Raw genomic sequence first — 27,417 nt, forward strand, 5'->3', positions numbered from 1 at the left:
TACAGCATGGGGGGCAATAACTCTGATGGGTAGAAGAAAGAGTGCAGACAGAACGAGAAAAAAAAAGAAATTCCCGGTGAGGCGAAATCCCAATCCGTGTGCCCAAGATCCGAAGGCGAATGCCGTAATCACTTGACTATAGCCAGGCGCGTTAGCAGAGTATATATCGTATAGTCTTGTATAGCGTAAAGCTAGGGGGTGGTAAAGGGAAGTGGGGTGAGAAGAAAATATGTGAGTGTGAGGAGGAGGAGACGAGGAGTAGGAAGAGAGAAATGAAAAAAAAGGGAAGAAGGTGAGAAATATAGAATGCACGATAGAAGGCACGCACATGTTCAGAAGAGCTTTTGAAGCCACGCAACATAGCTTAGCAAGAGTAGTTACCACTCATTCCTGATAAACGCGGGTGACATTAAGGAGTCCTGATTGAACGCAGGCCACACTAATATGTACACAACATCGACAAACCGTTTTGAGCAGCATGATTTTTATGTAGAACTTGTATGAATTCAGTTATAATGGCAGTTAGAGATGGTGAAATTGTTACACAATGCGCACACACATAACGGAAACGAAGTGACCACACACACGTCCACTCTACATATGCACGTTTGTCCGATGCAACACAGGGTCGGAGATGTGACGAGCGTTGCTATACATAGCACAGTCTATATACACTCGTCTTGTTAAAAAAAAAATGTCATAAGGGCGCATTTTGTGCATGCCTATACACATGCGTATACATGCGTATACACCAGTCGACTATGAAAACAAGGGAACGTCCCATCCGGCAATTGTGGTTGCAAGTGTCCGGAGCTGTGGTTTTCCTTCAGATGAATCATTGAAAACGTGTTCTTTCGTACGCTTCACACCAGGCAGTATGGGTCGTTCTGTCCTCTCTGTGCAGTGAACAGACCGTGACTGGACCCTTCGTGCAGACCGGTCGCTTTTCACTGCAGGCACTCAAGTCCTTTTCAGCGCGGGCGGAATTTCACATGAAAGTAGTGGATTCACATGTACATTATGAGTTAGGCGCGAAAATACGCTGGACTTGTTCATGGACAGCAAGGTTTTCGCACAGGTCCAACATTGTGCCGAGTGGACTAAATAGATGCGACGTTCACCCAAGGTGCCCAGGTGCCGTTGTGATACTGCGGGAAGGACCTGCGGTCTACGGGCTTGTTGCGTGGCGCCACCGATGTGACGGCGTAGCTCGCCAGTTTCCGAATGAGCACGGACAGCAGCTGGATAGAAGGAAGAACATATAGGCTCGTTAAATAATTTTGATTTGTGGAAGCACTTCGACGTTTGGTAAGATGACTAAATAGACTAAATAGTAGTGACTAGAAGACTAAATAGTGACTAAGAAGACTAAATAGTGACTAAAAAATGGTGACTAGAAGAATAGTGACCAAGAAGACTAAATAGTACAAAGTCTAGCAGTTTTTTGAAGACAATATCTTCTAGTCCCGTATCACCCACGATATTTTACAGTGTTTATGGCGATGCTCTAAATATATTATGACAAAAGGGGTGATCTCGAAAGCAGTTGAAGATCCCGAGGGCTGTGAAGTATAGTAGGTTCATTGTGTAGGATAGTTCGACAGAAAAAATATGCACAAGTTCATCTAAATATTGATGAAGAGTTATATGGTCACGAAACAAATGAGCATTGAGTACATCTTTTCATGTGGCACGTCATGTATAGGAGTTGAGCTGTGGTCCTTAACTTCGTAGACGTGTTGCCAGAATGAACGAATTGAAACAAACTTTAGAACGAGTGTATACGCTTGCATCTCATTACCTCGCGGTTGTCAGGTGCTAGGTTGTGCTGCTCGCACGGGTCCTTGGACAAGTCGAACAGGTAGGGCGGGTCGCCTCCCACGAAGTTCGAGGCTTTCGTAGGACCACAGTGGAGCGTGGCCCTCTGGCGCCACTGGCTGGGAAAGAGGAAGGCACCCGTGTTGTAGAATTCTCGCAGTACGCGCGCTGCCTTAGACTCTGCCATCAGGCGGTCCAGGTCCGAATAAGGTCGTGAGTTTCCGGGCGTCCGGAACCTCTGGTCGTACACTCCGCCGGACGAGACGCCCAGCACCAGCTTGTAATCGCGGTAGCGCAGTGCCGCCGTGCTGCCCACGGGATCGATGTTGTACAGCATCTCGGTACGCGGAGATGGCAGGTCGGCACACAGGTGCAGCCACATATCGCGGCCGTCGAGGTTCCTCATCTTTGACGGATTTCCGCCTGGGCGGAGGAGTGTGTGCGATAGGCCTGGGTGTCAATGCTTGGACGTAGTGCAGGACTTTTCAAGTGACAAAATTACCCAACCGTTTGTGGTCAGAACCCCAATAATAAGATATACCGATTGTTCATGTTATTGTGTTTTTGAGACAATGTGTTCCTTAAACCCTTTAACCCACATTTTGTTACAGGTTGTGGCGATTAGGTAAAGTTGAACCTTCAAACGGTGGCATCCTCCCACTCTAGGAGAATGGCCAATTGTGATTAAATGTGAAAGCGTCCTGAAAAGCACTTGCCAACCATTTTCAATGGGCATTAGGTCCTAAATATGATGCAGCCTATCAGGTAGTTTTTCCCTCCTGAGATACTTGACAGCAACTTCATTGAGGAACCGCCTGTGAAACTCGGCATTGTGTGTGTTATGTGACATGTTTCTATCCTTCTCTCTCTTTTTTACTCCCCTCTCCCCCTCCCCATGTGTAGGGTAGCAAACTGGACGCATAGTATAGTTAACCTCCCTACATTTCCTACATTTTTTTTCTCTCTCTCAGGTAGTTTTCTAAGTATGGCAACTTCAACTGCCATGTGTTTAGTTTCATACAACCAGAAATCATTAGCACTTGATAACGTTGGCTATGTTGGCGAATGTAATCTAATATTGGCTGGCAAATGTTCTACGAATCAGTAGATGAAAAGACTGGCACGACAAGTACCGGCGGCTCTGTAGAGCGTGGGAAGCCAGTCGACGATGTGCATGAGCTGGTGCGAGACCCTGCGACTGCGGCTGATTAGGGGCGACCAGATGAATGCGGATGCCCGTGTGCCTCCTTCCCACAGGGTGGTCTTTGCGCCCCGCAAGGGCCAGTTGAAGCCACGGCTGGCGTGGCTGCCCCACGGCAAGCCTCCATTGTCGCTGCTGAACACTATGATCGAGTTGTCGAGCATGCGCTCTTGCTGCAGTGCCTCGAGGACGTTGCCCACAGACTGGTCCAATGCGTCCATCATACCTGCGCAGATTGTTGTGTAACGAGCACAGTGATGTGGGTGAGATGGTTTACGTTCATGGTTAAAACGAGTGACATGAAGCACTAAAGTGTAGAAATATAGGTAAAGAAGTTGGCAAGGAAGCGAGTGAATGACGAACGTGAGCGCTGAATACCAAGCGAGTTTGATTACCTTGCAGTAGAGCACCATCAGACATTGTGATGTTGTGTGATGTCTGACATTGAGAGGCGCGCAAATGTGTGTTTGCGAGGAGTAGCAAGATAGAGAAGAAACCTTTAATGAAGTGTCCCCGTGCGTGTGGCATAGACAAATCTAGATCACAGTCAAGTTGGCAATAATTGTACATAAGATAACCCACTCGAAAACGTGTTCGTAATGCCAAATAGTTAAGAGAGAAAGACAATCGTTTTATGGGTCCTAGGGGCTCTAGGTTTACAGTCGCAGAAATACCCAGCAAAGTTGACAAGGGAGCACCCTCCTTCATTACTCAGTTGGTAGAGCATCGTGCACGTATTTCGGAGGTTGTGGGTCCGGTTCTCAGAGAAGGAAAAAAATGTTTTTCCTCCACTTCAATTTATTTCCACTTAAATATTCAGGGCATCTGTCTGTCTTCAGTGCGCTTCAACAAAAATTTTCAATCATGAACGTTATCCAACTAGCCCAACTTGCCACCTTGCTGCAATAACTACCATAAAGTTACAAAACGACAAATAATGTCCTATCTGAGAAGCGTTGAAAGCTCGGTGAGTTGGGTTCACCTTTCTGCAATCCACGCAGTGCATGGGAAACAAGAAAAGAACGAAAAAAAAAACAAAACAGACGTGTGGAGATTCACAAACGATTCATTGAAAACCTGGTCGACCCTGTATAGTGTTTGGCAAAGAAAACGTGCCGCACTCAAAGCTCGGTAATGTACTAGAAATAAAGACCACTAGTTTAGTCAGGTGCACCCGGAAGGTCGCGTTAGTCAACAGTAACCCGTGGAACGTAATTATGCGAACTCTTCATTGGATAGTCTTATAAAGAATTGGCAGACATGCAGTTTTCCTCTTCTCAGGATATAGAAAGCCTCTATTATCCCGCGGCCTGTGTATCTGCTTTCACTGGAAATGCCATTCGCATAATGAAAAACCGGCTGGCAACAATACTCTCGGCAGTGCGCTGGCCAATGCAAATCCGCGCTTTTAGAAAGTGAACGATCGTATTATATTTTTAATGCACGTTCCTCTTTCACCGATATACGCCCTCAAGCAAATTAAGAGAACCTCGTACACAATACCTACTGCGCATGACACACATTGGTTTCCCTGTTTACGTTGAACATAGAACTGATGTTTTAGTGGCAGACTAGTAGATTCGTTCCTTTCACTAACCCTTCTGCAAACTTTCGACGGCTTGCCGATGCGCTGCGCGTACACCATATTTTGTTTCTATCATACTTAAACCTATGCGAAAGGCCGTGAACGTAAGGAACGACAGCAACTGATTGCTCATGCTTGGCCGGAATGATGGCGAAATGCGAGGTACATCAAAGGCTGGATAGGAATTGCCTGTACACTACAGTAAAAGGAAGAACGAGACAATAATCACTTCAGAACTTGGTTAAGATGAGCGGCATACCAAGGAAAAAAAACAACCTGGACACAAAGAAAATGCGCTTGTTCTTGAAAACCGTGGTATACTGGAACAACACACGAGAACCCTTCTTAAGGGCACCAAGATTGACTTTCATTGATCGCCATCACTCATCGATAAGTTGGCTTTTTCGAAAGAAGCTTCCAAAAAAGTTTCAAAAGACCAAAGGTCCAGAGCTACGGATGAATATGCTGAAGCAGTGGCAAGGACAAAAGGAAGCCCCAATGATCAGGTGAGTCTACGCCCACTTGATGATTGCATTGTTAAAGAACAGTCCGAGAGTGTTGATTTCAGACAAAGAAGGGTGCTTTTGATCATAGATAATGACAAATGCAGTGTGAAAACAAAACCAAAGTCAGCGAAGAAGTTCAGGAGAATAGGCAGAAGCGCGGAAGATCCGAGACAACTAGCTTTGGATTACCTGGTGGAGGTAGACAATGAGGACGTGGACGTTGACGTGAAGAACTCCCGAATGATGACGCTTGAAGTTTTTTTACGCCTGGAACACGCGCGTCTTAGGTACTTCTAATCGCAATAGCTTGCGAAAGAAGCACGTGGCCGAGCGCGATATCCGGATTCCCCCATAAACGTTTCGTGCGACTAGTTGTAAATGATTCGTTCAGGATCGAGGATTGCTCCGCCGTGGTGGTCTAGTGGCTAAGGTACTCGGCTGCTGACCCGCAGGTCGCAAGATTGAATCCCGGCTGTGGCGGCTGCATTTCCGATGGAAGTGGAAATCTTGTAGGCCTGTGTGCTCAGATTTGGGTGCACGGTGAAGAACCCCAAGTGGTCGAAATTTCCGGAGCCCACCAGTACGGCGTCTCCCATAATCATATGGTGGTTTTGTAAGGTCAAACCCCGCATATCAATCAATCAATCAATCAATCAATCAATCAATCAATCAATCAATCAATCAATCAATCAATCAATCAATCAATCAATCAATCAATCAATCAATCATCAGAATCGAGGATTTGCGTGTTTTAGAGACGTCCTTTAAAGAAGACAACCCGACATGCTATGGCGCGACTATCATTGATGTGGAAGACTTGTTATATTACCTGTCTTGAAGAGAGGTTCGCCGCATCGTTCACGTATGCATCAGGGATTTTAACGACCTGGCAGAGTGTTAGAAAGAACCGTGTGTCGGTGGAACCAATTCTGCAATTTTAGGCTCTATATTCAAACTCCACTACAGTAGGTGACGGTGATGAAATAATGTGCAAATACCTGGTGTGTGCTTTGATCTAGTGTAGCGCCAACTTTCAGCGCCATATTTATTAGAATTGGGCTCATGGCGATGCAGGCAATGCGACTCAAAATATTCTGCTACGTGGAGAATTACTTCGTGTTTTTAGGAAGGCGACAATGTAAAGAAACCGTAAACTTTGTTTTCGCACTACTTAGTAGCCATGGCCTAGACCTCAAGTTCAATTAGGGTATTGGCGGGATTCCCATTTGCAGTTCCTGAATTTTCCATTGTGATTTGATGTAGACCATGTATGCTGAACATATCATCATTGTGCAAAAAAAAAACTCTGTTCAGTTAGGTTTCTAGCTATTCGAACGTTGCAAAGACGGGCATTGCGTTCATTACCTTGCGATCAGTGCTGGAGAATTTCTGTTTCGACAAAATGAATGGAACTTTCGAGAAGCTGGCCGAGAGGCCTAACTTCGCAGGGTATCCTGACCACTGGACAGCAGCTGTTTGCCATGAGGTTAAGGCGTGTGGTTCGGGAGAAAAAAAAAATGACAAACGAAAGAGTCTGAGACGCGGCGCGGCGTCTGTGTTGTTCATACGACCTTCGAGTGGCTCCTGCTTCCTACAATGATATTCAAGTGAATTTTTCGAGTGCGCGTTCAGCTTTGTTTGTGTCGCATCAGTGAAAGTGCCAGGACTATTTTGATGCCAAAACCTGCTGCGTGAGTGGACTATTTTCACGTTTTGGAACGTTTTTTCTCCGGAGCCGGCCACCGCCTGGGCTAAGCCTAACGAGGTAAGCCCACGCCGGCGCGACGCCAGCCGCGTCGCCGTTCCCGGGTGCCGTTTTCGCTCTTCTCAGGGCTTATTTTCAGAAAATAATGGAATATCAGGTGGTGGGGGAGGACATAACCCCCGAAGAGGTGACAGAAGACCGAGGTTGGCAGTCTGCAGGCGCCAGAAGAGCTGGCGCGCGCTCGGCAGGCGCTAATCCTAATGGTGCTACTCTCAACGAGACGAAGTCGACAACGGCCGAGGCCCCGCGAGGCCGCAACAGTGGCAATAACATCAAGGCTAGAATCATCCGCGCTGGCCGGATGCCCCACCTCCCCAAGGAGGATACGAAGATCGTGATTCGGCCCCGCGGAGGCCTCAATATTGTCAAGACCGGCTGCACCGTGGTGGCTGATGCAATCCTGGCAGCCACAAGCCTCTGCGCCGAAGATTTGCGGGGCGACACGCTATGCCCCAACGTGCAGCAGAATATTATGGTTGTCAGCACACCTAGAAGGGAAAATGCCAACCACTACGTCAAAGTTCGGCAGATCGTCGTCATGGGCCGAACATACGAGGTCAGTGCCTACGAGGCCGCCCCTCATTCCACGTGCAAGGGCGTGATCCGAGGTATTCCACTCGTAGACGGCCCGAATGATATTGACAACAAGATCGTAAATGAAAGAAATCCGCTCGCCCTGGCAGCCAAGCGCATAGGCAGCACCGGTACGGTAATCGTCGCCTTCGACGGTCATAGAGTCCCAAACTTTGTACGCTACGGCCCCACCCTTGTGCAATGTTCGCTTTATCGCAAGAAAATAGACATTTGCTACGCTTGTGGTCGGCTCGGTCACCGTGCTGATGTGTGTCCCAGCCCAGGCGACGTCGTATGTCGGGGCTGTGGGGCTTCAAATCCTGACGCACAACACAAGTGTACCCCCAAGTGCAGACTGTGTGGTGGGCAACACCTCACGGCTGACAAGGACTGTAGGCAAAGATTCCAGATCCCGTATGTCGTGCGACGAAGGCGCTGGGAAAAGTCTCGCGTTACCGATCAAGACCAAGCCACGGCACCACCATCACCCCCCACGGATGGGCAGGACTTCCAGCAGTCACGTGGTTCCGGGGGCCGTTCCAGGCGACGTTCTCGGTCCCATTCCAGGGGCCGTTCCCGGTCCAGGAGCCGCTCCCGGTCCCGAGGAAGAGCCCGGCGCTACAAGTCTGGGAGCCGCTCCAGGTCTCGATCCAGGTCTACCGGGCGTCAACAGCAGCCTAGCGGGGTGTCAGCGAGAAGCAAGAAGTCGGGCTCTGTAACCTGGGCCGACACGGTCCGAGGAGGGCCAGCTGAGGTACTGTCGGGGTCACTCCCAGAGCATGCGGAGAGCGCGCGCGAGATTTCCCAGCTGAAACGCGAGAACGCAGAGATGAAGGAAACCATAAACAGGCTTTTGTCCGAAATTGCTGAGATTAAGAACGCGAGAAACCCACCACCGCAACCCGCCGTCGCATGCGTCGCCGATACAATGCCCTTACCCATGGATGTGCACAGCACTAAAGCCGGCGACAGCAGCAGTGAGGGTCAAAGTGCTCCCAAGAAGAGGGCCGTCGCCCACGAACAGGAAGGTGTAGCGATTCGAGTCAGGTCTGAGCTTCGAGACACGCTATCCGCGCTCAGTGAAAGCATCAATAAGCTCGGGGAGAATTTCGCCCAACTGCAGATCACCCTGGCCGCGCAAAACGACCGAGTATCCAAAGTAGAGTTGTTTCTCGAAAGCGTAGTGAAACCAGCTCTGACCTCAACCGCCGTCGTACAACCCCAGCCCGGCGCTACGGGCCCCATCGTCCACGCTATTCTTAGCCAATCTGAGGGCAGCACCAGCCCACAAAAGCACCAAGATGGCCAAGCCAAGTGAGACGTTTCTTATTTGGCAATGGAACTGCAGGGGCTTCCCTAGTAAAAAGGCGTCCTTGCAGCAGTACATTCGATGCTCTAGCGAAAAACCTCTCGTCATTCTGCTTCAGGAAACATTAACTCCAAACGTCACACTGACTGGTTACAAGCCCGCCTCGCGTTATTCCGATGGCCGGGGCGTCTGCACCTTGGTCAGTAACAAGCTCACACACATCTCTCACGACCTCAAAATGGCCACCAGCAGCACCGAATATGTCATGACCGAGATTCTGCCGCGCAGCTCGGACCGAAGCAGCATCTTTTTTCTCAACGTGTACAGTAGTCCTAAGGACCGATGGCAGCGCTTCAGGGCCCTCATAAAGAAGGCCGTCAACTTGGCAGGTCCCAACCCCCTGGTTGTGGCGGGCGATTTTAATGCTCCGCACCACACTTGGGGCTACCCGTACAATACCAGCAAGGGCGCGGAACTGTGGCAGAACGCGACGGACATGGACCTGACTCTAATCACCGACAAGGCCTTTCCAACTCGGTTGGGCACCTCATCCTGCAGAGACTCCACTCCCGACCTGACCTTCGTCAAGAATCTCTCCGATGTACAGTGGGCCAACTCAAACATTGACTTAGGTAGCGACCATTACGTCCTGGTGACGCAGTTTTTAATGGTCCGAAAGAGGGCACGGGAGTTTTCTTGGACAAACTGGGACCAGTTTCGCAAAGTCCGCAACGACCGGCCCCTACCTGCAACCAGGCCAAGCCTACAGGAGTGGATTAGCCAGCTCAGAGAGGATGTCATAAGTACCACCAAGATTATTAGTACTGACCTTCCGGTTGAAAAAATGGATAGCCGCCTTGCCCACCTGCTAGAGGCCAAGCAGTCACTTCTCGCCCGCTGGAAAGGCCAGCGCCTCAATCGCAGGTTGCGCAAGAAAATCTCCGACCTAAACAAGACCATCGAGGAGCACTGTCGCGTGCTCTCCAAGCAGCAGTGGGACGAGGTGTGCAACTCGGTAGATGGCCAGATGCGTAATGGCAAGACATGGAACCTGCTCAAGCACCTGCTCAGCGAGACTAACACCAAAACTAACCAGCGGAACGTACTAGCGCGAGCCATGCACGAAGCCAAGCAGTCCTCTTCAGAAGAGGAGGTTTTGAAGCAGCTGGTGCAAAAGTACCTCCCTGTCGACTCGAACCCCGCAACAACGTACCCCGAGTACTCAGGACCGGCCAACACTGAACTGGACGCCGAGATATGCCACGAAGAGGTTCGGCAAGCGCTTTACGCGCTCAATGGGAGGTCTGCCGCGGGCCCCGATGGCATAACTAATAAGACCCTGCGCAACCTGGACGACCGATCAATCGACTACCTCACCGAGATCATCAACGAGGCATGGAAGAGCGGCGAGGTCCCCGACCCGTGGAAGGTCGCGCGCACCGTGCTCATTTCTAAGCCGGGGAGGTCACCCAACTTGGACAACATGCGCCCCATTTCGCTCACATCCTGCGTGGGAAAGGTAGCCGAGCATGTGGTCCTCAATAGGTTGACTCGGTACCTGGAAGACAATGGGCTATACCCGTACACCATGATTGGCTTTCGGGCCAAGCTTTCGACGCAAGACGCTATGAAGCTGCTCAAGCACCAAGTCATCGACTGCAACACTCGAGACATGCGGGCCATTCTCGGCCTCGATTTAGAGAAAGCCTTCGACAATGTTGCTCACTCTTTCGTGTTGCGGTCGATTGCTGAGCTCGGCCTTGGAGTCAGATTCTACAAATATGTCAACTCGTTCTTGACCCGTAGGAGAGCCACCCTCAGTGTGCGAGACCTTGTCTCCGAGGAGATCGAGCTGGGATCGCGCGGCACGCCACAGGGGTCAGTGCTATCGCCCACCCTGTTCAATCTTGTCATGGTCGGGTTGTCCAAGAGGCTCTCATGTATCGAAGGCATTAACCACACAATTTACGCGGACGATATTACCATTTGGTGCACAGGTGGCAGCGACGGGCAAGTCGAGCGCTCCCTGCAGGAGGCCATAGACACCACGGAAGATTACCTCCGTCCCACAGGCCTGAGGTGTTCCCCAAGCAAGTCCGAGCTTCTCCTTTACCAACCCACTAGGCGAGGGCCCAAGCCCAAAAACTGGCAGCCGATCTCGAAGAGTGATATCAAGCTCTACACCGGAGATGGCAGTGCGATACCCAGAGTTGACTCCATTCGGGTCCTCGGCATGACCATCGAGTCCAATGGTTCCAACGGCAAGACTATACTCAAGCTCGCCGCCAAGACGGATAACGCGGTTCGGCTGGTTCGGCGGGTGGCCAACCGCTACCAAGGCCTCAAGGAAGACAACCTTATCCGCCTGGTCAATGCCTTTGTGCTCTGCCACTTTTCATATGTCGCGGCCATGCACAATTGGCAGCGTGCCGAGCGTGACAAGATCAACGTCTTGCTCAGAAAGATTACCAAGCGGGCCCTCGGTATCCCGATCAGGACGCGCACCGAGCGCCTGCTCCAGCTCGGAGTACACAATACGTTGGAGGAGATTTCCGAAGCGCAGGAGCGGGCCCAGCTCGCGCGTTTTTCGAGCTCCCAGACCGGCAGACATATACTCCGAGAGCTCGGTCACTCTCCGGCTGAAGTGGACGAGAAGATGAGACAGGTACCCCGCGAGATTCGTGACCTCATCACCGTGGCACCGATATCGAGGAATGTCCATCCCGAGCACAATCGTGGTAGGCGACGGGCTAGAGCTGCCACTCTTCTCAAGCAGATTCACAGTGAGGAGCACGGCGTCAGCTTTGTCGATGCGGCCGCGTACCGTGGGAGCCGCGCCTTCTCCGCAGTCGTCGTCGACTCCAAACAACAAATCACCAACTGCGCATCGGTTCACATTGACGATCCGGCGGTTGCCGAGCAAGTGGCCATCGCCCTGGCCATCCTGGAAGGTGAGAGGGAGGTCATCTATAGTGACTCTAGGTCAGCTATTCGCGCTTTCGAGCGCGGTGTAATCTCCAAGAAAGCCCTGCGCGTGCTCCAAAGTGGTGGCCGCGACGGCATCAAGCACCACGTACTGATTTGGTTTCCTGCACATGTTGGACAGGTCCAAGGCGCTCCCCCCAACCTCAACGAGTCTGCCCACGAGGCCGCGCGCGCACTTACCGACCGCGCGGGTTCCGGGCAACGATTCGGGGCCAACGGGGTTGCGGAAAACAGGGACGCGCCTGCCACGTACAACAAAATAACAAAATATTTTTACCTAGCGCGGAGACTATATCCACTCCCTCATCCAAATCTTAATAGGCCACAAGCCCTTACGCTCAGACTACTGCAGACAGACACGTACCCTAACCTGAGATCCCTTCACGCTATTTATCCTGACGTGTTCCCCAATGACGCTTGCCCCGAATGTGGGGATGTATCCACGCTGGCGCACATGCTCTGGGAGTGCAAGGCAATGTACACTAACCCCAACACTACATCGGTCAGGTGGGAGGCGGCCCTTCGCAGCTCCCTCCTGACCGACCAACTTTGGGCCGTCCAGCAGGCCCGCGGAGCGGCCGATAGGCTTGGCCTAACGGTCCCGACGTGGGAGACGCCCGCTGCGCGCTGACGCGCGCCTTGCAGGACCTCAATAAAGTTTCGCAACCAACCAACCAACGAAAGAGTCTGCTCGCCTGGCGCTGAAAAATCACTGCCATGTTCCACAGAAAGAGGAAAACAAATGTGTACCACGTGCACCATGTGTTGTGTATCAGATGCCCTTAATGTCAGCGAGGTCGTATATCGGCGAAAGCGGAATGTGCATTAACATGTGGCACGAGCATTCGCTTTCTAAGAGCCCGAGTTTACATTTGCGAGAGTGGTGCCGGGAGTTCTGTAGCGAGGTGGTTTTTTCACGATGCGAACGTCGTTTTCACTGAAAGCAGATACATAGGCCGCAGAATAATACATCCTTTCCATATCATGAGAAATGGAGAATGATGCGACAGCGAGCCCTCTATAAGACTGTCGCGCAATGCATATCTGCGTTCCAAATGCTACTGTTGACTTACGTGGTCTTACGTCTGCGTCTGATAGAATTCATAATCATTGTTTTTGGCACGTTGATAAACTTTGATTCTGGCAGGTTGTCTTGGCCGAACTCTATGTAAGGTTAATCAGGTTTTAAATATGTTGTGTGTGCTCGTCTCTCTCTTTTTGTTCTATCTTCTGTGTTTAACAACTACACTTACGCATCTGCCAGTGCTCCTGCCAGTTCGTGATGAAGCTTAGCGGTCCCGTGTGCGCCAAAACGCAGCCACTACAGGGTGATCGGATATTTGTTTTTATTAGCGTGCGCACTGAATTCAAACTTCACATCTTACCAGCGAATATCGTTCGGTTCTTTTCTCCGATGTAGGTGAATTTGTCGACGTTCTCACTTGGCGCTTGCAGTTCAACTGGCATGCCTCCATGGGGCGCTTGGTAACACAGGTATAGAAATAGCGGCTGGTGAAAGCAAGAACAGTATTTCAGGTTACTCAAAGTAGTACTGATTTAGCATTTGTGCTTGATAGAATATAGAAGATCAAGACATGTACAAGAAAAGCAAAGTGGAGAACTTTAGCAATCGCTCAAATGTTGGTTATCCCATGGTAAAACACTTTCTTTATATATAAACTTGTGGTTTGTGACATTGATTTTCACCTTAGTTTAGTAATCGATTTGAATTATTTCGCTGCTTTGTATTTTGTAAATGATTTCGGCACTTCTGGGTTCGCTTTCGACGCATCAAAAATTTTTGATCAAACATCAAAGGAGTGACTAGGAAGGATCTTTCTGCCAATCTCGGTGAGCTAACCCACGCTCGCTGCGTTTTCTTTCAGGTGGTATTTATTCGATCCGCACTTGCCCAGCTGTTTTGATAACCGTACATGTGGTCTTGTTTTCGGAAACACGCTTACGTAACTTAGGTCATTCGTTATGCAGACTAATTGACGTATGTTGTATTTGCTGGAATAACAGTATGTAGGAGAATCACTTTGGTTTATGCTGTATGTTAGAAGGCGTGTGCTGAGTTAGGGTATTGTGGCTGCTGAAAACAGTAAAGGTTACCATGGCATATTTAAATGTTGGGCTAACCATTGTGAGCTTCAAATAATGTTGGGATAACCTTTGTGGGCTTCAAATAATGCGTTTTCAGAAAGTTTTTTTTATGTATTGGCTGGTTTTGCGCAGTTAGTTGATCCATGATTAGGATTTTACGTGTAATCACAAATTGACAGTCCGTGCAAATGAGTTCTGCAGAATCGCACAAGGTGGTGGAAGGGTTAACAAAGGAATTACAGACAACTACCTATTAGTAGCACGACAACACGAGGAAATCTGTACGGTTCTGTCAGAAAGAGAAACTTCTAACTGCCAAAAATTCGTCCGGTTCCGTGGTTCAAATCCGGCACCAACGCTTGACCGGGATGAGCGCTCTACCAATTGAGCTAACCAGGAAGTGAGTAATTGACAGCGTGAGGGCGAATTCATCGACAACTCGAAGCACACCGATGCAAGTAACGCAAAAGAGTTTGCGGAATCCCGCAGAATGGGTGGTTGTCAGTTTTCCATTTCTTCTTGGCCGTATGTTTTCAACGTCCTCTACCGTTCAACTCATAGCGCAAATACTTGAGAACGGGCGGGAAACGGATTTCAGATAAATTGGTACACCAGGAAAGTTTGATGAGAATAATTGCTTAACTGCAGAGGTGGGAGCTGACGACAGTGACTGGCGGCACATCCGGGTGATCGTTAGCGCTCTCACCGTGTTAAAGACTGTTGAGTTCTCCAGTTTTAGGACTATATGACAAGGACAATCAGGTATGCATGTCACGTTTCTCTTTTCTCATCACGTATTGGCCAGTTTATTTTACTGGCAGTGCTCTATCTTAGGTACATTTATGGAAGATTCCGAAATCTAATGTACCATAAAAATGTATACGATCGCCATATTCTCTCACAACGGTGTTTCTACTCTTCAATGCCCACGTCGGTGCTCCACACACTGGATAGCACCATGAAATAGTCGTTGATAATGCACGAAGGCAACTTCGTAACATTTTATGGCTGGTTATATATATGGCATTTATAACATTCACGTTGCAGCTGTCATGTTAGTTAGAATTGCATGGTAGACAGTAAAAACTTGTTGCTAGGCGATTCGGTAAATATTTGACGTGGAGCCCTCTTCAAGAGAGGACACCAGTGTGACCTATTGGGGCTAAACAAAGTTTCTTCGTACACCCACCTGTCTCCACTCTAGAGCTTAAAATGCGAACGTCAGACACGGCAGCTCAGACGCTTCTCTTGTGACCTGTCATGCGTTTCTCTTTTTAGCGCTCAAATGAAGATGTCGTCGCGCATTAAGGCGTTGTCATATGGCTCCGACAGCTTTCATGGGGATGTTCGAGCAATCGCTGCATATTTGGCTGGTTACACCAGGGCACTATGCTCCCGCACGGTGCACTTTGAGACGCTATCGCCTTCAACCTGGTCCAGCGCTCTTCGTTTCAACCAGCCGTATGAGAATCGTGTCGCCAGAGCGCTCTGGGGCGCTCCGAACGTACCATTCGAATCTATGGGGGTGGGTGAAACGTTCCCAGCCATGACTGCTGCATGATTTGTTACTTACGATAGCGGCCAGGCCACTTCTGAGCACCTCTGTAAATCGAGTCACAGCGTGGCTGCCACCTACTAGCCGAATGCACCGTTACTCTACTGAACTTGTTAACTCTATATAGTTTCAGATCAAGCAAATGAATGTACGTACCTTTTTCGGATCCCGTTCCTGAATCAACTTGACTGCTCGTTTGCCGAACAGCGTGGTCGAATACTGGCCCGTCTCATTCCTGAGTGGCTCGTTGTTGAGCCAGAAGTCGAGGCCGACTTGCGAGCTCTGTCATCAACAGTTTCGTTTCGTTCACCAATTAGCGCACAAACGAGAACTTCAATCAGTTGAACGCTAAACAAGTCTACATTAAGTACGTGCTTTCAATGTGTGGTGCGTGTTGTGGTGTCTACTGATTCCGTAGAGGTAATTGTGCTTCTACATGAAATAATAATAATAATAATAATAATAATAATAATAATAATAATAATAATAATAATAATAATAATAATAATAATAATAATAATAATAATAATAATAATAGTAATAATAATAATAATAATAATAATAATAATAATAATAATAATAATAATAATAATAATAATAATAATAATAATAATAACGATATTAATAATAATAATGATAATAATACATTATTATTATTATTATTATTATTATTATTATTATTATTATTATTATTATTATTATTATTATTATTATTATTATTATTATTATTATTATTACGACTACTGCTACTATAACACTTGCCCTTGTGCAAAGACTGCAATAACACTAAAAATACTTATGAGCAGTTGCGTCTGTAAATCAATCTGCACATTTCAATATCGACAGTTTCTTTTGCAAATGACTATAGTCGCATGCGTAAAACATGAACGTCATATCAAGAGAAAAGTAGCTAGCATGCTATCAAGTTACCCTCTCGAAATTTTTTATAAGAGTAAGTTTATGTGTATCAGTTTAGTTTCGGTCGGCAGGCTGTGACTTCTTAGATAAGATAAACAAGGTAAATAATAATAATCTCTAAAGTTTAACGTCTCAAAACCACGATATGATTATGAGAGACGTCGTAGTAAAGGGCTCAGGAAATTTTGACCGTGTCGGTTTTTTTTTACGTGCACCTAAGCAAAATAGAAAAATTAAAAAAAAAGTCTTGTGATAGGATTTCCTGACCACTTTACGCACTGCGTCGCCAAAACTTTTCACTCCCTCAAGTGCACATCTGCGAATTATTTTTCTGGTACTGGGGCAGTTTATCGATTGCTTGACACTCCTGTTCGTGTCAGCTTTTCTTTAAAAATTTTGGTTTTGAAGTCTCTATGGAGGTGCAAAAAATTACAGATGTATTGACTCAAACATCAAGCAAGGCACCAAGTCACCTAGTATATGCGAAATATAGTAGAATCAGGGTTATTCAAACATAAGAAAAAGGAAATGAAGTTCTGTAGTTTCACATGTCCAAGAAATTCCCAGAAACTCGGAAACAAATTATAAACCATCTCGCCGAAGGGAAACCCGATGGGATGCGAAAAAGCAGCGGTTTGCACGGCGTCGGCCCAGTTGAAAAGAGCGTCAACGCGGGTGCTGGAGAACGGTTTGAAAAGAAACCTGGTGTAACATTTACTCGAGTAAACGTTTATTCGAAACGCAAAGACGCGGGAGGCGGGTTGGGTTTCGTGTAAGTTTGATCGCAGATAAACGAGCCACTCGACGCGCGGTTGAGTGTTGCCGGTGGTGGAGAGGGTGAAGCGATAGAGAAGTGTGTTGCAAGCAGGCGGAGGTGCCAGCAGCTGCTGCGGGTGAGGGAGAGAGTGACCTCAACGCGCAGCTGTGACTTGACCTAATTGGCATTGTTCCAGCAACTGCAGCGAGGGGGGCATGGTGCGGCGCGTTGGCACGGAGACACGGACTGACAGCGTTACACAGGCTAGTCAAAGTGCTGCTTCGCATCTAATGAGCGTCTTCTTTACGCAAACCCAGGCTTACCTATAAACAGTTTGAAGCATATGATAATCGTGCAGAAAATCCCGCCAACACGGTGCTTCAGTGGAAACCAACCATCTTCACAAGTGTGGTCGAAGAACTAGCGCATGCTAAGCGAGCTGTAAATCACAAGGGTTTCCAAAAAAAAAAAAGAGCGCATTCGTTCTCTTTAGTCAAGCTCTTGAGCAACAACGTTTTTAAAAGGAGTTGCCCTGCTTGATCAGAAGAAACCTAGGATAAGAGACTGCTGGAGTTGTACGAAACTGCACAATGTATGAAAGTACGCATTCCATAACACACTAGAGGCCACAGCACTGCCTGGATCACTCACTCACTCACTCACTCACTCACTCACTCACTCACTCACTCACTCACTCACTCACTGGCTCACTGTTCGCCGCAGTGGAGCAGTGGTTATGGTGCTCGACTGCTGTCCCAAAGGTCGCACGTTCGATCCTGGCTGCGGCAGTCACATTTCAACGGAGGCAAAACGGTAAAGGCCCTTGTGCTGTGCAATGTCAGCGCACGTTAAACAACACCAAATGATCAAATTTTCCGGAGTCCTTCCCTATGTCGTCCAGCAATCATATTGTGGTTTCCCGATGTTAAAATCTAGCAATTGTTAAGAAGACAGATCTGCTCGTTGCAGTCTGGAAGAATACAAGATGCTTTCTCGAAGCGTTGGCTGCAGCAACACCCCGTGCTCAAGAAAATTTCTACTTTAACCGCTGAAGTACACGCCCTGGGACGTTGCGCTGTTTCATGCTCGACAAAATGAAGCGCTGAGAAGTGATAACGCGCAACGCCCTCTAAGGACATCGAGGTCTAGACAAATAAAGAATATGTCATACCTGCGGCACAGGGAGGGTGTGGTTGTAGTAGTCTTCTTCGCCATTGTAGTAGCCGTAAAAGGTGTCGAATCCACGGGCAGTGGGCACGTACTGTTCCGTGTAGTAGCCAAGGTGCCACTGGAGAATAAGCGTGCAGCACGTTTTGCATCTTTCTTCGAAATACCGAGAAGAAATATATTTACTTTCACTGGAGAGTTGCTGCTAAAGAATACAGTGGCGATTATAGCCGTCATTCTGAACATGCATGTATACAGTATATACTGCATTGGGCGAACACTCGAACGACATTTTTCTATACTAACGTGATAACGTTAAAGAGCTCGTTTCGCGGAAATTCGGGTGTCGGCGTTGGTGGTGGTGAGCGAAAAATTTCATGCGTGATCGAAAAATCGAGAACAATACAATGAATAAATAATAGAAACCCTGCAGCAAAGTAAGGACCGAACCAGGGTTGTTTGGGTGCGAGTGAGGATCGCACCAGGGTCGTTTGCGTGGCAAACTTATACCACTTAGCCACGCCTATGCTTGTGAAAACAGTGAAAAGAACTTCATCTGCTTGAAAATGAAGTGAAAGTAGCTTTCATGCTTCACAAAAACATGTGTTCTGTATCATCATCATGTCCGGGTCACCAGATGAGGGATGCGGAGTCGATGAAGGACGGATCCCAACATAAAACGCAATCATAGTTTATTAACGTGGTACCAGCAGCAGGGCAAGCATGCTGATGCTGCACTCTAACGGTTAGAGAAACAATCTATCCTCCTGCGAGCTTGCAGCCCAGTTTTGTAGCCACCGCCGGTGACGTATGCCTCGGATGATTATCGGCGCTGTGGCTTATCTGATTGTGATGCGCATTGTGCAGCCGTGTCACGCCGAGCGAAATGATAGCGAAGTGGAGGCTGCGTTGAGAGCTGCGAAGATTGTGTCGCCACACATGATTCACTTGCAACATCAAATATTACAGTAATAATGCCTGGTACAAGCGTCCATTGTCAGCGGGCGTCAAAATACGTGATTATCATAGTGGCTCCACGGTTGAAAGACGGTACCCCCCTACAAAAGGCACACACGCTACGGCGCCTATTCCCTTAAGGTCACGTATAGGAAGCGCATAGCGAATTCGAAAAGGTTTCATGCACTATGTGTTTGAAGTACTCACTAGGCACAGGATGTTGCTATCACGTTCAACTCCTAAATACGAAGCTTTAGGGTCCCTTAAATTTTTGCTGCCCCCCCCCCCCCCCCGAAGGCAAATGGATGAGGTAGGATTGTTTCTGCATTACACTATTTCGCAAAAAAAAGTCATAATGCCCTAGTGCCACAGTCTAATGTGAATGCAAGCTAGTATGCATTTGCAGGAGAGCGAAATCCGGACATGTCCTGCATGCAAGTGTTCCCATTAGCTGTGAACCCATCTGTACATGCTAAATATCTGTTATGGCCATTCTGTTTGAGCAACCTTTTCAGCACGGCAGTTTTTTCGTTCATTGTGAACTGCGTACAGGGCTGTAGCAAAAAAACTACCTGGGTGTTTAATCGGGGGTGGTCAGTCACATTTTGTGTGTCTTTGTGCGTTTGTTTATATGTGTGCGTGTGTACGCATATTGACCACAGTGCATTGAGCGGTTAGTTGATTGATCCAGCCAAATGGACCAGAAAGGTCCATTTGGCTGGATCACGCACACACACACACACACACACACACACACACACACACACACACACACACACACACACACACACACACACACACACACACACACACACACACACACACACACACACACACACACACACACACACACACACACACGCGCACACGCACATACACTATATATATATATATATATATATATATATATATATATATATATATATATATATATATATATATATATATATATATATATATATATATATATATATATATATATATATATATCAAACAAGAACCTAAAGGCGCGTGTTTCTCGCCGCAGTCACAAGAAAAAATCTCATTTCCTTGCTGGACAGTGACAAATAAGGTACGCTGAAGCACTCATCATTTTATTTTATTTCACGGGCTTCAATGATTTCTCCTCTCAATATGTATTTAGCGCTGTTGAAAAAATTGTCGTTTTGTTAAACGTCGGAATGCAGGCAAAACTTTGAGAGCGAATAGTAAGATGCCCGGAAATAATTTCGAAACGTTGTACTTTTGCTCCTTCCACTTTTGGTTGACACAACGGCCAGTCTGGCCAATGTACACACAAGCGTACGAAAACGAAACCAAATAAATCGCACCTTTAACACAATCCACAAACGCATCGCTATCTTTTGTGGAATACACGGTATTTCTTTTTTTTTTTGCAGCTCGCAAGGTCCCTGCATGCAGTCACACTGGTGCAGTTCCATATTTCTTTTGTGATGTTTTCATCTGTTCCCGCATGTACTTACGTATATTCACGGTGTTGCGACATTGACGAAGCCAGAAGTCGGCGTGCCCAAGATTAAATTCTCTATTTGGTCAAGCTAGTGGCCTTAAAATGGAAGGACCAACTGCAGCAACGCATTTTCGCAACAGCGCTGAATAGAACGTCAGCCGTGAAAAAAGTGATATTCGTTGGGACTTTTATAGATAACGCATCAAAGTTTCCAGCTTTGTCACTGGTGGTAGCGCAAGCTCTAAAAAAAAAAGCTTAAGCTGTGCACGTCCTGCGCGCTATCTTAAGAGAGAGAGAGAGAGAGAGAGAGAGAGAGAGAGAAAACTTTATTAAAAAGTCAGTCAATCTTAAGAAAACAAAACAATCTACTGCAATCGCGAGGCCTCTCGATCATCGAGGCATGGTCTGCGCCGAACATTGCTCGCGGTTTTGTGGGTGTAAACCGAATACAGCAAAACTAAAAAAAAAGAAAGCGCGTAGCAATATGCGTCACATTCACGTGAAAATAAAGGCCTTCAATTGAAAGTGAGCGCTGTCTGTGAGCTTGTCCACGTCCAGTTGCACTGTTCAAACGTGGAGTCTATATACTGTTATACTTGGATAGGCTGGGCTCCGGGACGACTCAGGAAATACGCCGTAGGACTAGAGAAAAGCATCAGTGTGCGTTACACTTGCCGTAGAAATGAACAAAAAGTGCGGTCATGTCGCGGAAATGCTTTCATTTTCAAAGCATCGCCGTGACCAGGGCAGATGGAAAATCAAATGCATTGCCGATGATGCGCATGTGAGACGGCGACTTATCACCCGAACAGCTTGGTCCGACTGCGGCGCTGGATGAAAACAAACCCACGTGCGTGATCGCAACAATATACACACACGCCAAATTGCACGATTTAGGGGGGCACTGAACGACTCTGCCCCTCATGGGCCGGGCTATGCACGTGAGTATGAGCCCATTGTTCGCGCCTAGAAAAAGAAAAAAAAACACTCGAAAAAAACTGAAGTACCTTCACTAAATTAACGTCGCGAAGATGCACGGGCTCGACAAGGGGACTGGTGGCATCAAATTGCTATTTCACTGCTCTGACGTCCTCGTATTAGTGAACCGTAGGTGAAAATAGAGAGGCATGCGTTCATCACCAATGCTGTTTGGGCTCAATGGAAGTTCATTCATCATTATGTCCAATTCATGAGGCACATACCCGCTACGAGTCACGCAGAGATTAGCCTCGACCTAAAACACCTGCGCCATTAAATACATGGAAAGGGCGAGTGACAGCAGCCTGTACTGAAAGAAACAAGTGATTGGAACGAAATTTCAGGGGCGTGCAGCACTACAAAATGAAAAAAAAAAAATGGGTCCCACTTTTCGCAAAGTGCAATTTCAGCGCGAAAGCTTCAAAAGCTCGTCCCGCAGAAATTCAAGCGTCGGCATCGGCTCTATTTTAAGAATAAATTCGTTTATGTAATTATTTGTATGCATTACATTAAGTACCACACTTTCCTAGGCTATCGGTAATCTTCTGTTAAACCTCCATCATTCCAAATATGAACAGTAAATTTTAAAAACCACTCGATTCTTGGCCGATTCCCCACAGTGGGTATGCGCCACTAACAACAACAACAACAACAACAACAACAACAACAACAACAACAACAACAACAACAACAACAACAACAACAACAACAACAACAACAACAACAACAACAACAACAACAACAACAACAACAACAACAACAACAACAACAACAACAACAACAACAACATCTGCGTCCGCGTCGTCATTGGTGACGGCATCGGCGTGGGCGTCTTTGGTTGTGAGCAGAAAATCATCTTGTGCATGATGGAAAAATGGACAAGGATGCAAATATAAAGAATAAAAATTTCCTGGCCTGAGGGAGGATTGAACCCACGTCATTTGCCTGGCAAGAAAGTGGTGTACCACCACGCAGCCCCGCGTCCGCTTGGAAGTACCGTTAAAATAACTTGCAGTGAAAGTTACTTTCATACTTTAGAAACGCACGCGTCCTGTATACTGGCTTCACAATAATACATGTAATATCTCAGTAATATTGCGTGGTACAGACGTAAATTTCCATTGGATGTCAGTACATGTGATTACCGTAACGACTTCATAGTTTAAAGCCACTCACCGATTACAAAAGGGCACACATTACTGGAAAATCCTGGAGACCACGTAGTTGGGGTATAGGAAGTTCGAGAAGATTTCACGCACATAATTGCGCGTAGTTTTAATCATGCTACCCATTGCACATAATGCAGCCACATGCGAAAGCTTCACTGACACATGTCTTTTTAAACTTTATTGATTAAGTTTTAGTTATCCACAATCTGAACTTCTTGAGCAACATCAAATAATATATAGTATGCACTAATCCGTTGAAGTAGGCATTAGGAACAGAATATTGCTATTGCGTTCAACTCTTAAAGGCGCGGTTCAAGGGTCTTTCAGTTTTTTTATTTCATATAATTTAGGTATATATGTATTTCTGCTGACGTACGTAACACTCTATCGATGTACATTTCTGTATCTTTTTTTCGCCGCATCACTTATGTAATAATGCAAATAATGCTTAGGGCATATATTTTTCTCTATTTCTATTTTTTTGTGTGGGGTGTTGTAATATGCGTAATATTTTTCCTACCCTTATGTAAAACCATTACCAAAGGGTCTTTAAGGTAATAAAGTGAAGTGAAAGTGAAATGATATTAGTAGAAGTTACAAGTTATCCGTGTGTCTCCAAGCAGCATAAACGATGGAGATGGAAGTTTAGAGGATAAGTAATTGATAGGAATTGAATAGATAAATGGTGGGGTCGATAGAGTAATAGGAGCTGCCATAGTTACATAATTCGAAGGATCCGCAGAATACGCGACGCCGTAGTGTGGCCGTATGAAGACTCCAAATGGAACCAACATCATACTTTCCGAAAACAGGTGTACTCTTAGAATGTTTCGCTCGCCAAGGAGAGGTGCAATGAATTGAATGACTACTACTTGTCCCGCTAAAGCTGATTTTACGGGAACAAAATAATTGATATTCATACGGCCGCTTTATATATGCGGATATCAAGCGCTTCTTGTGAAGGTGCAGAGGTAATTAATATTTGAACTCATGCGGGCGTTGTTAAATGGTCCAGAAGACCACGAACATTCCTTACGTAAGCGCATCAATTTAAGTGATCAGCAATTAGCGTTGGTAGAAATACATAAGAAAGGAGCTTACCGTAGAAACAGATTAGCCTCCAGAGCGTGCTTTGTATTATGGGCGTATGCGGTCTCTAATTAAAGGGGCCATTGTCTGAGGCTCGGTTCCTGCCCACGGCAAGTTATCTTTTCCCTCACTTTTTTTTCTTCACAATTGCATTACAAATCTGTCTAATAATTTCCCATATACTTTCCTTGGCATTGTTGTCTGTTAGATTTCATTATTACGGTGTCAGAACGCGGAAAAACGAGCCCTTATGTATACACCTCTTCCCCTTGCTCATTTCGAGGATCTCGTACTGGTAGACTTGGTGTTTTTAGGTTGTATACGAGGGGATATCGGTCAGCTGCCAGCTGGTGTTAAATAAATTCACATGCTACGTGATGCCACACAGGCTCATAAATAGTGTGCCACACTCGCTGCCATGGCTGCTGGTGGCGCTGACTGACACTTCCACGTTTAAATTCACGTATATACCAAATAAAGCGGCTGGGAGGACAGCCGCCTTGGTAGCTAAGTGGTAGAGCACCGACGCATTATTAGAAGGTCACAGGTTTGATTCCTGCCCATGGCAAGTTATCTTTTCACCCACTTTTCTCTCTTTACAACTACATTATGATTTGGTCTAATAACTTCCCCTATACTTTCCTTGGCATTATTGTCTCTTATATTTCATTATAATGGTGTCAAAACACGAAAAAAACGAGCCCTTATGTATACACTTCTTTCCCATATATATGAAACCGTTTCATTCTGACGTAGTTAGCTAGCAGAAAACTAGTTGAGGCTACGCGTCCGCAGGACGTTCGGAGCGCAGATTCTAAAACGAGGGAAGTGCAACTGTTCCGACAGGTCGAACGGTTTCGTTCTTCGAGGCATCCGGAAATCGTTCTGGTGGCTACTGTGAAGTCACTTCTTCAGAAAATCAAAGGAAAGAGTGGAAGAAAATGAGCCCAGGTTAAAGGCAAAAACTGCAAATTGTGAACTAAAGGCAGCTCATGCGTAAAGGAAAGCACTTCAATGAGCTGCCTTTAGTTCACAATCTGCAGTTTTTAGAATTAATCTGGACGCTATTGGTGCGATACAGTGGCCTACTGCCTTTGCTCTCGTAAAAAAGTTTTATTTTCATTATTTTTGATAAGACCTGTTAACAGGGCAAAACATCAATATGACTTGAATCTGCATGGGCGTGCTTCTGTGTTCGCTAAATGCAGGAAAGCTTTAACCATCAAGTAGAGAAGCTAAATTCAGCCGGATATACCCTTGCTCTACTATGGTATGGCAATAGCGGAAACCCTCACTCTGAAACTGAAGGCCAAACCGAAGACAAAGCCGTCGGTGAAAAAAAGACCGCAGGTCGTGCCGAATATGCACAAAGTGTCCTACAACACAAAGAATGTGGCGAACGGGCACAAGGTACAATGTATATCGTTTTGTAACTTCCACGGTAGTTGACCGGCACTCTCGTCACGCTTCCCAGAGCCTTGTAAAAGGTGACCTTTTGTGATAAAAAGCACGCAAGACCGTTTGTATGTTGCGTGGTGTGAGTTCATGGTCGGCGAAATCGGACTCACATGCGGCAATGTTTATACTTACCAGACTAGACGCTGCATTAATGACAGGGCAAGATGCATGAGCTTTCAAATAAAAATAAGATAAGTGCCCATTCACCTAGCACTGTGAATTCTGCATGTATGGACCGCACTCTACGTAATATTTTGTTAAGAGTAAGATTCCTGTATCTCGTGAATTTCGGAGGCGCATATTAAGAATGTGAAGGAAGATCTGTGCACTATTGACACGTGTGTCACCCTGCGTAAAGTAGAAGTGACATTTTTTTTATCTTGTGGTGTCATAACTGTGGAAGTATTCGTAATTGTCATGCGCTACTGTAACTGTGCAAATGTATTCGTGTATATAAGGAGGAGTTTTTTTTTAAAAATAAAGTCAGTTGCAAGTTGAGGCTCTATCCTGTCCCATTCTTTTTTTGCATGTGCGGGTCTCGTCCTTGAGCTTTCTTCAGCATGAACCAGCTAATACCACAACACGTTCCAGAAAACATTCTTAGCTTACCTTTCCAATCATGTGCGTTTGGTAACCGAGGTCCTTCAAGTACTGAGGCATCAGCCTGAGACGTAGTGGCAGTCCCCATGGCTCGCCTATTTGTATGACTGAAGTCTCCATGCCTGCGGATTAAGACGCAATCAATAAAGCGTCCACCCTTTCCGAGCGGTCTTAGACGTCAGTGCACTGCATTGATTGTTTTGTAATGTAACTTCACAGCTAAGTTAATGTACTGCGCTACGAACTAAACTATACTAAACTCGTTCTTTCGAACATACTCCAATGTTGTACTTCGAATGTTTTGCGAATGCAAACCTCTGGAATGCAGGATGCGTGTTTAATTTGATCGGACGTGTAAAGTAAGAGTACACAACATGAGGCGTCAATTGGAGCATGCTGTGTTTTGACAATCTTCAGTACTTGTTCTGTACTATAATGCAATAGTTGCAATGTTTAATTCAGGACGAGGTGACACACTTGGTACGGTTAAAAATATATAGATGATATAATTGATAAACGTACGTCCATTGCAAGTTGCTCGTTCACCCTCCTGACTTTCCATTTGAAAATTTATCATTGTATTCCCATTAAATGTAGACAAGTAATTTAGTCTGTGGTTGCAACCGTAAAAATATGTTCCTAAAGTTGGTTTGCGTTCGCGCTCAAGCAGCTGTATTAACGCTTTTGTAGCTTCACAGCCTTGGTTGTTATTCAGAAGCAGTTTAGCGGACGCATAAATATTTCGGAGGTGGCAGTGCACATGCGCACTAACGCAACCTGCATCGGCCCTCATTTTCGTTTGTTCAGACACCACGCTGCATCTACCGTGGGCTGTGTGTGACCGCATCATTTTTTTTTCTTTTTGACGCAGCTTCCATGGTGTGACTCTCTCGTCTGTGCTTTCACACTTGAGAGGGTGCATTTCAAAGATCGCTGCGAATGAACGAATTTTCCAGCTGCCGTATTATAATAAGCTGGTTGATCTAAACAGAGATCTGAGAGAGAGGAGGAACGTGACTTAGCAAAGCTCAAGCAGCTAGCGCGCTTGCCAGCGAGCCGTCCATGAGGGATCTTAAGCGCGTACGGGTAACTGAACTGCTGTTTCACGGCCACGCACTGAGTACGTTTGTGATCGCGGAAGCCCAACTGATACGCTATTCACGCGCTGACTTGTTTAGGTAATTTATCTTTCTTGTTGCTGATAAACTTGAAACAGACGAACTTTGAATCCGGCAAGATGTTTCATTCTTCTTGGGAATTGCGTACCGGTGTGGATAGGGTAGAGGCCCGTCATCAGAGCGGCTCGGGAAGGAGTGCACACAGGCTGCACGTAGTAGTTGTTCAGAATAATCCCGTCGGCGGCCAGGACGTCCATGTTTGGAGTCGGTATTTGGGGCGAGCCGTGAAAGCTCACGTCATCCCAGCCCTGCAGGTAAGCGAAGGCTCGCAT

The 27,417-nt window shown here is 46.6% G+C and overlaps 1 protein-coding gene across 1 annotated transcript; it reads right to left on the reverse strand.

Moving 5' to 3' along the window:
* Positions 1–1,100: 1,100 nt before the first annotated feature.
* On the reverse strand, positions 1,101–27,417 carry LOC142767337 (arylsulfatase B-like). The gene is made up of 9 exons (XM_075868826.1): positions 27,234–27,417; positions 25,977–26,089; positions 18,250–18,366; positions 15,560–15,685; positions 13,121–13,251; positions 12,996–13,063; positions 2,952–3,245; positions 1,802–2,241; positions 1,101–1,241 (listed from the first exon to the last, which is right to left on the reverse strand). The coding sequence occupies exons 1-9, from the start codon at positions 27,415–27,417 to the stop codon at positions 1,101–1,103; spliced, it is 1,614 nt and encodes a 537-aa protein (XP_075724941.1).

The sequence above is a fragment of the Rhipicephalus microplus genome, chromosome 1 (assembly GCF_043290135.1).
Source record: "Rhipicephalus microplus isolate Deutch F79 chromosome 1, USDA_Rmic, whole genome shotgun sequence".
NCBI classification, from domain to species: Eukaryota; Metazoa; Arthropoda; class Arachnida; order Ixodida; family Ixodidae; genus Rhipicephalus; species Rhipicephalus microplus.

What these genes read in the sequence shown, in the direction of transcription:
- LOC142767337 (XM_075868826.1), bottom strand. Translation starts at nt 27,417, where the DNA reads ATGCGAGCCTTCGCTTACCTGCAGGGCTGGGATGACGTGAGCTTTCAC. An exon ending in CCTCTACCCTATCCACACCG is followed by an intron (nt 26,090 to 27,233) that starts GTACGCAATTCC and finishes CTTAATCCGCAG; the next exon opens with GCATGGAGACTTCAGTCATA. An exon ending in GCAGGAGCACTGGCAGATGC is followed by an intron (nt 3,246 to 12,995) that starts GTAAGTGTAGTT and finishes CAATCTGCGCAG; the next exon opens with GTATGATGGACGCATTGGAC.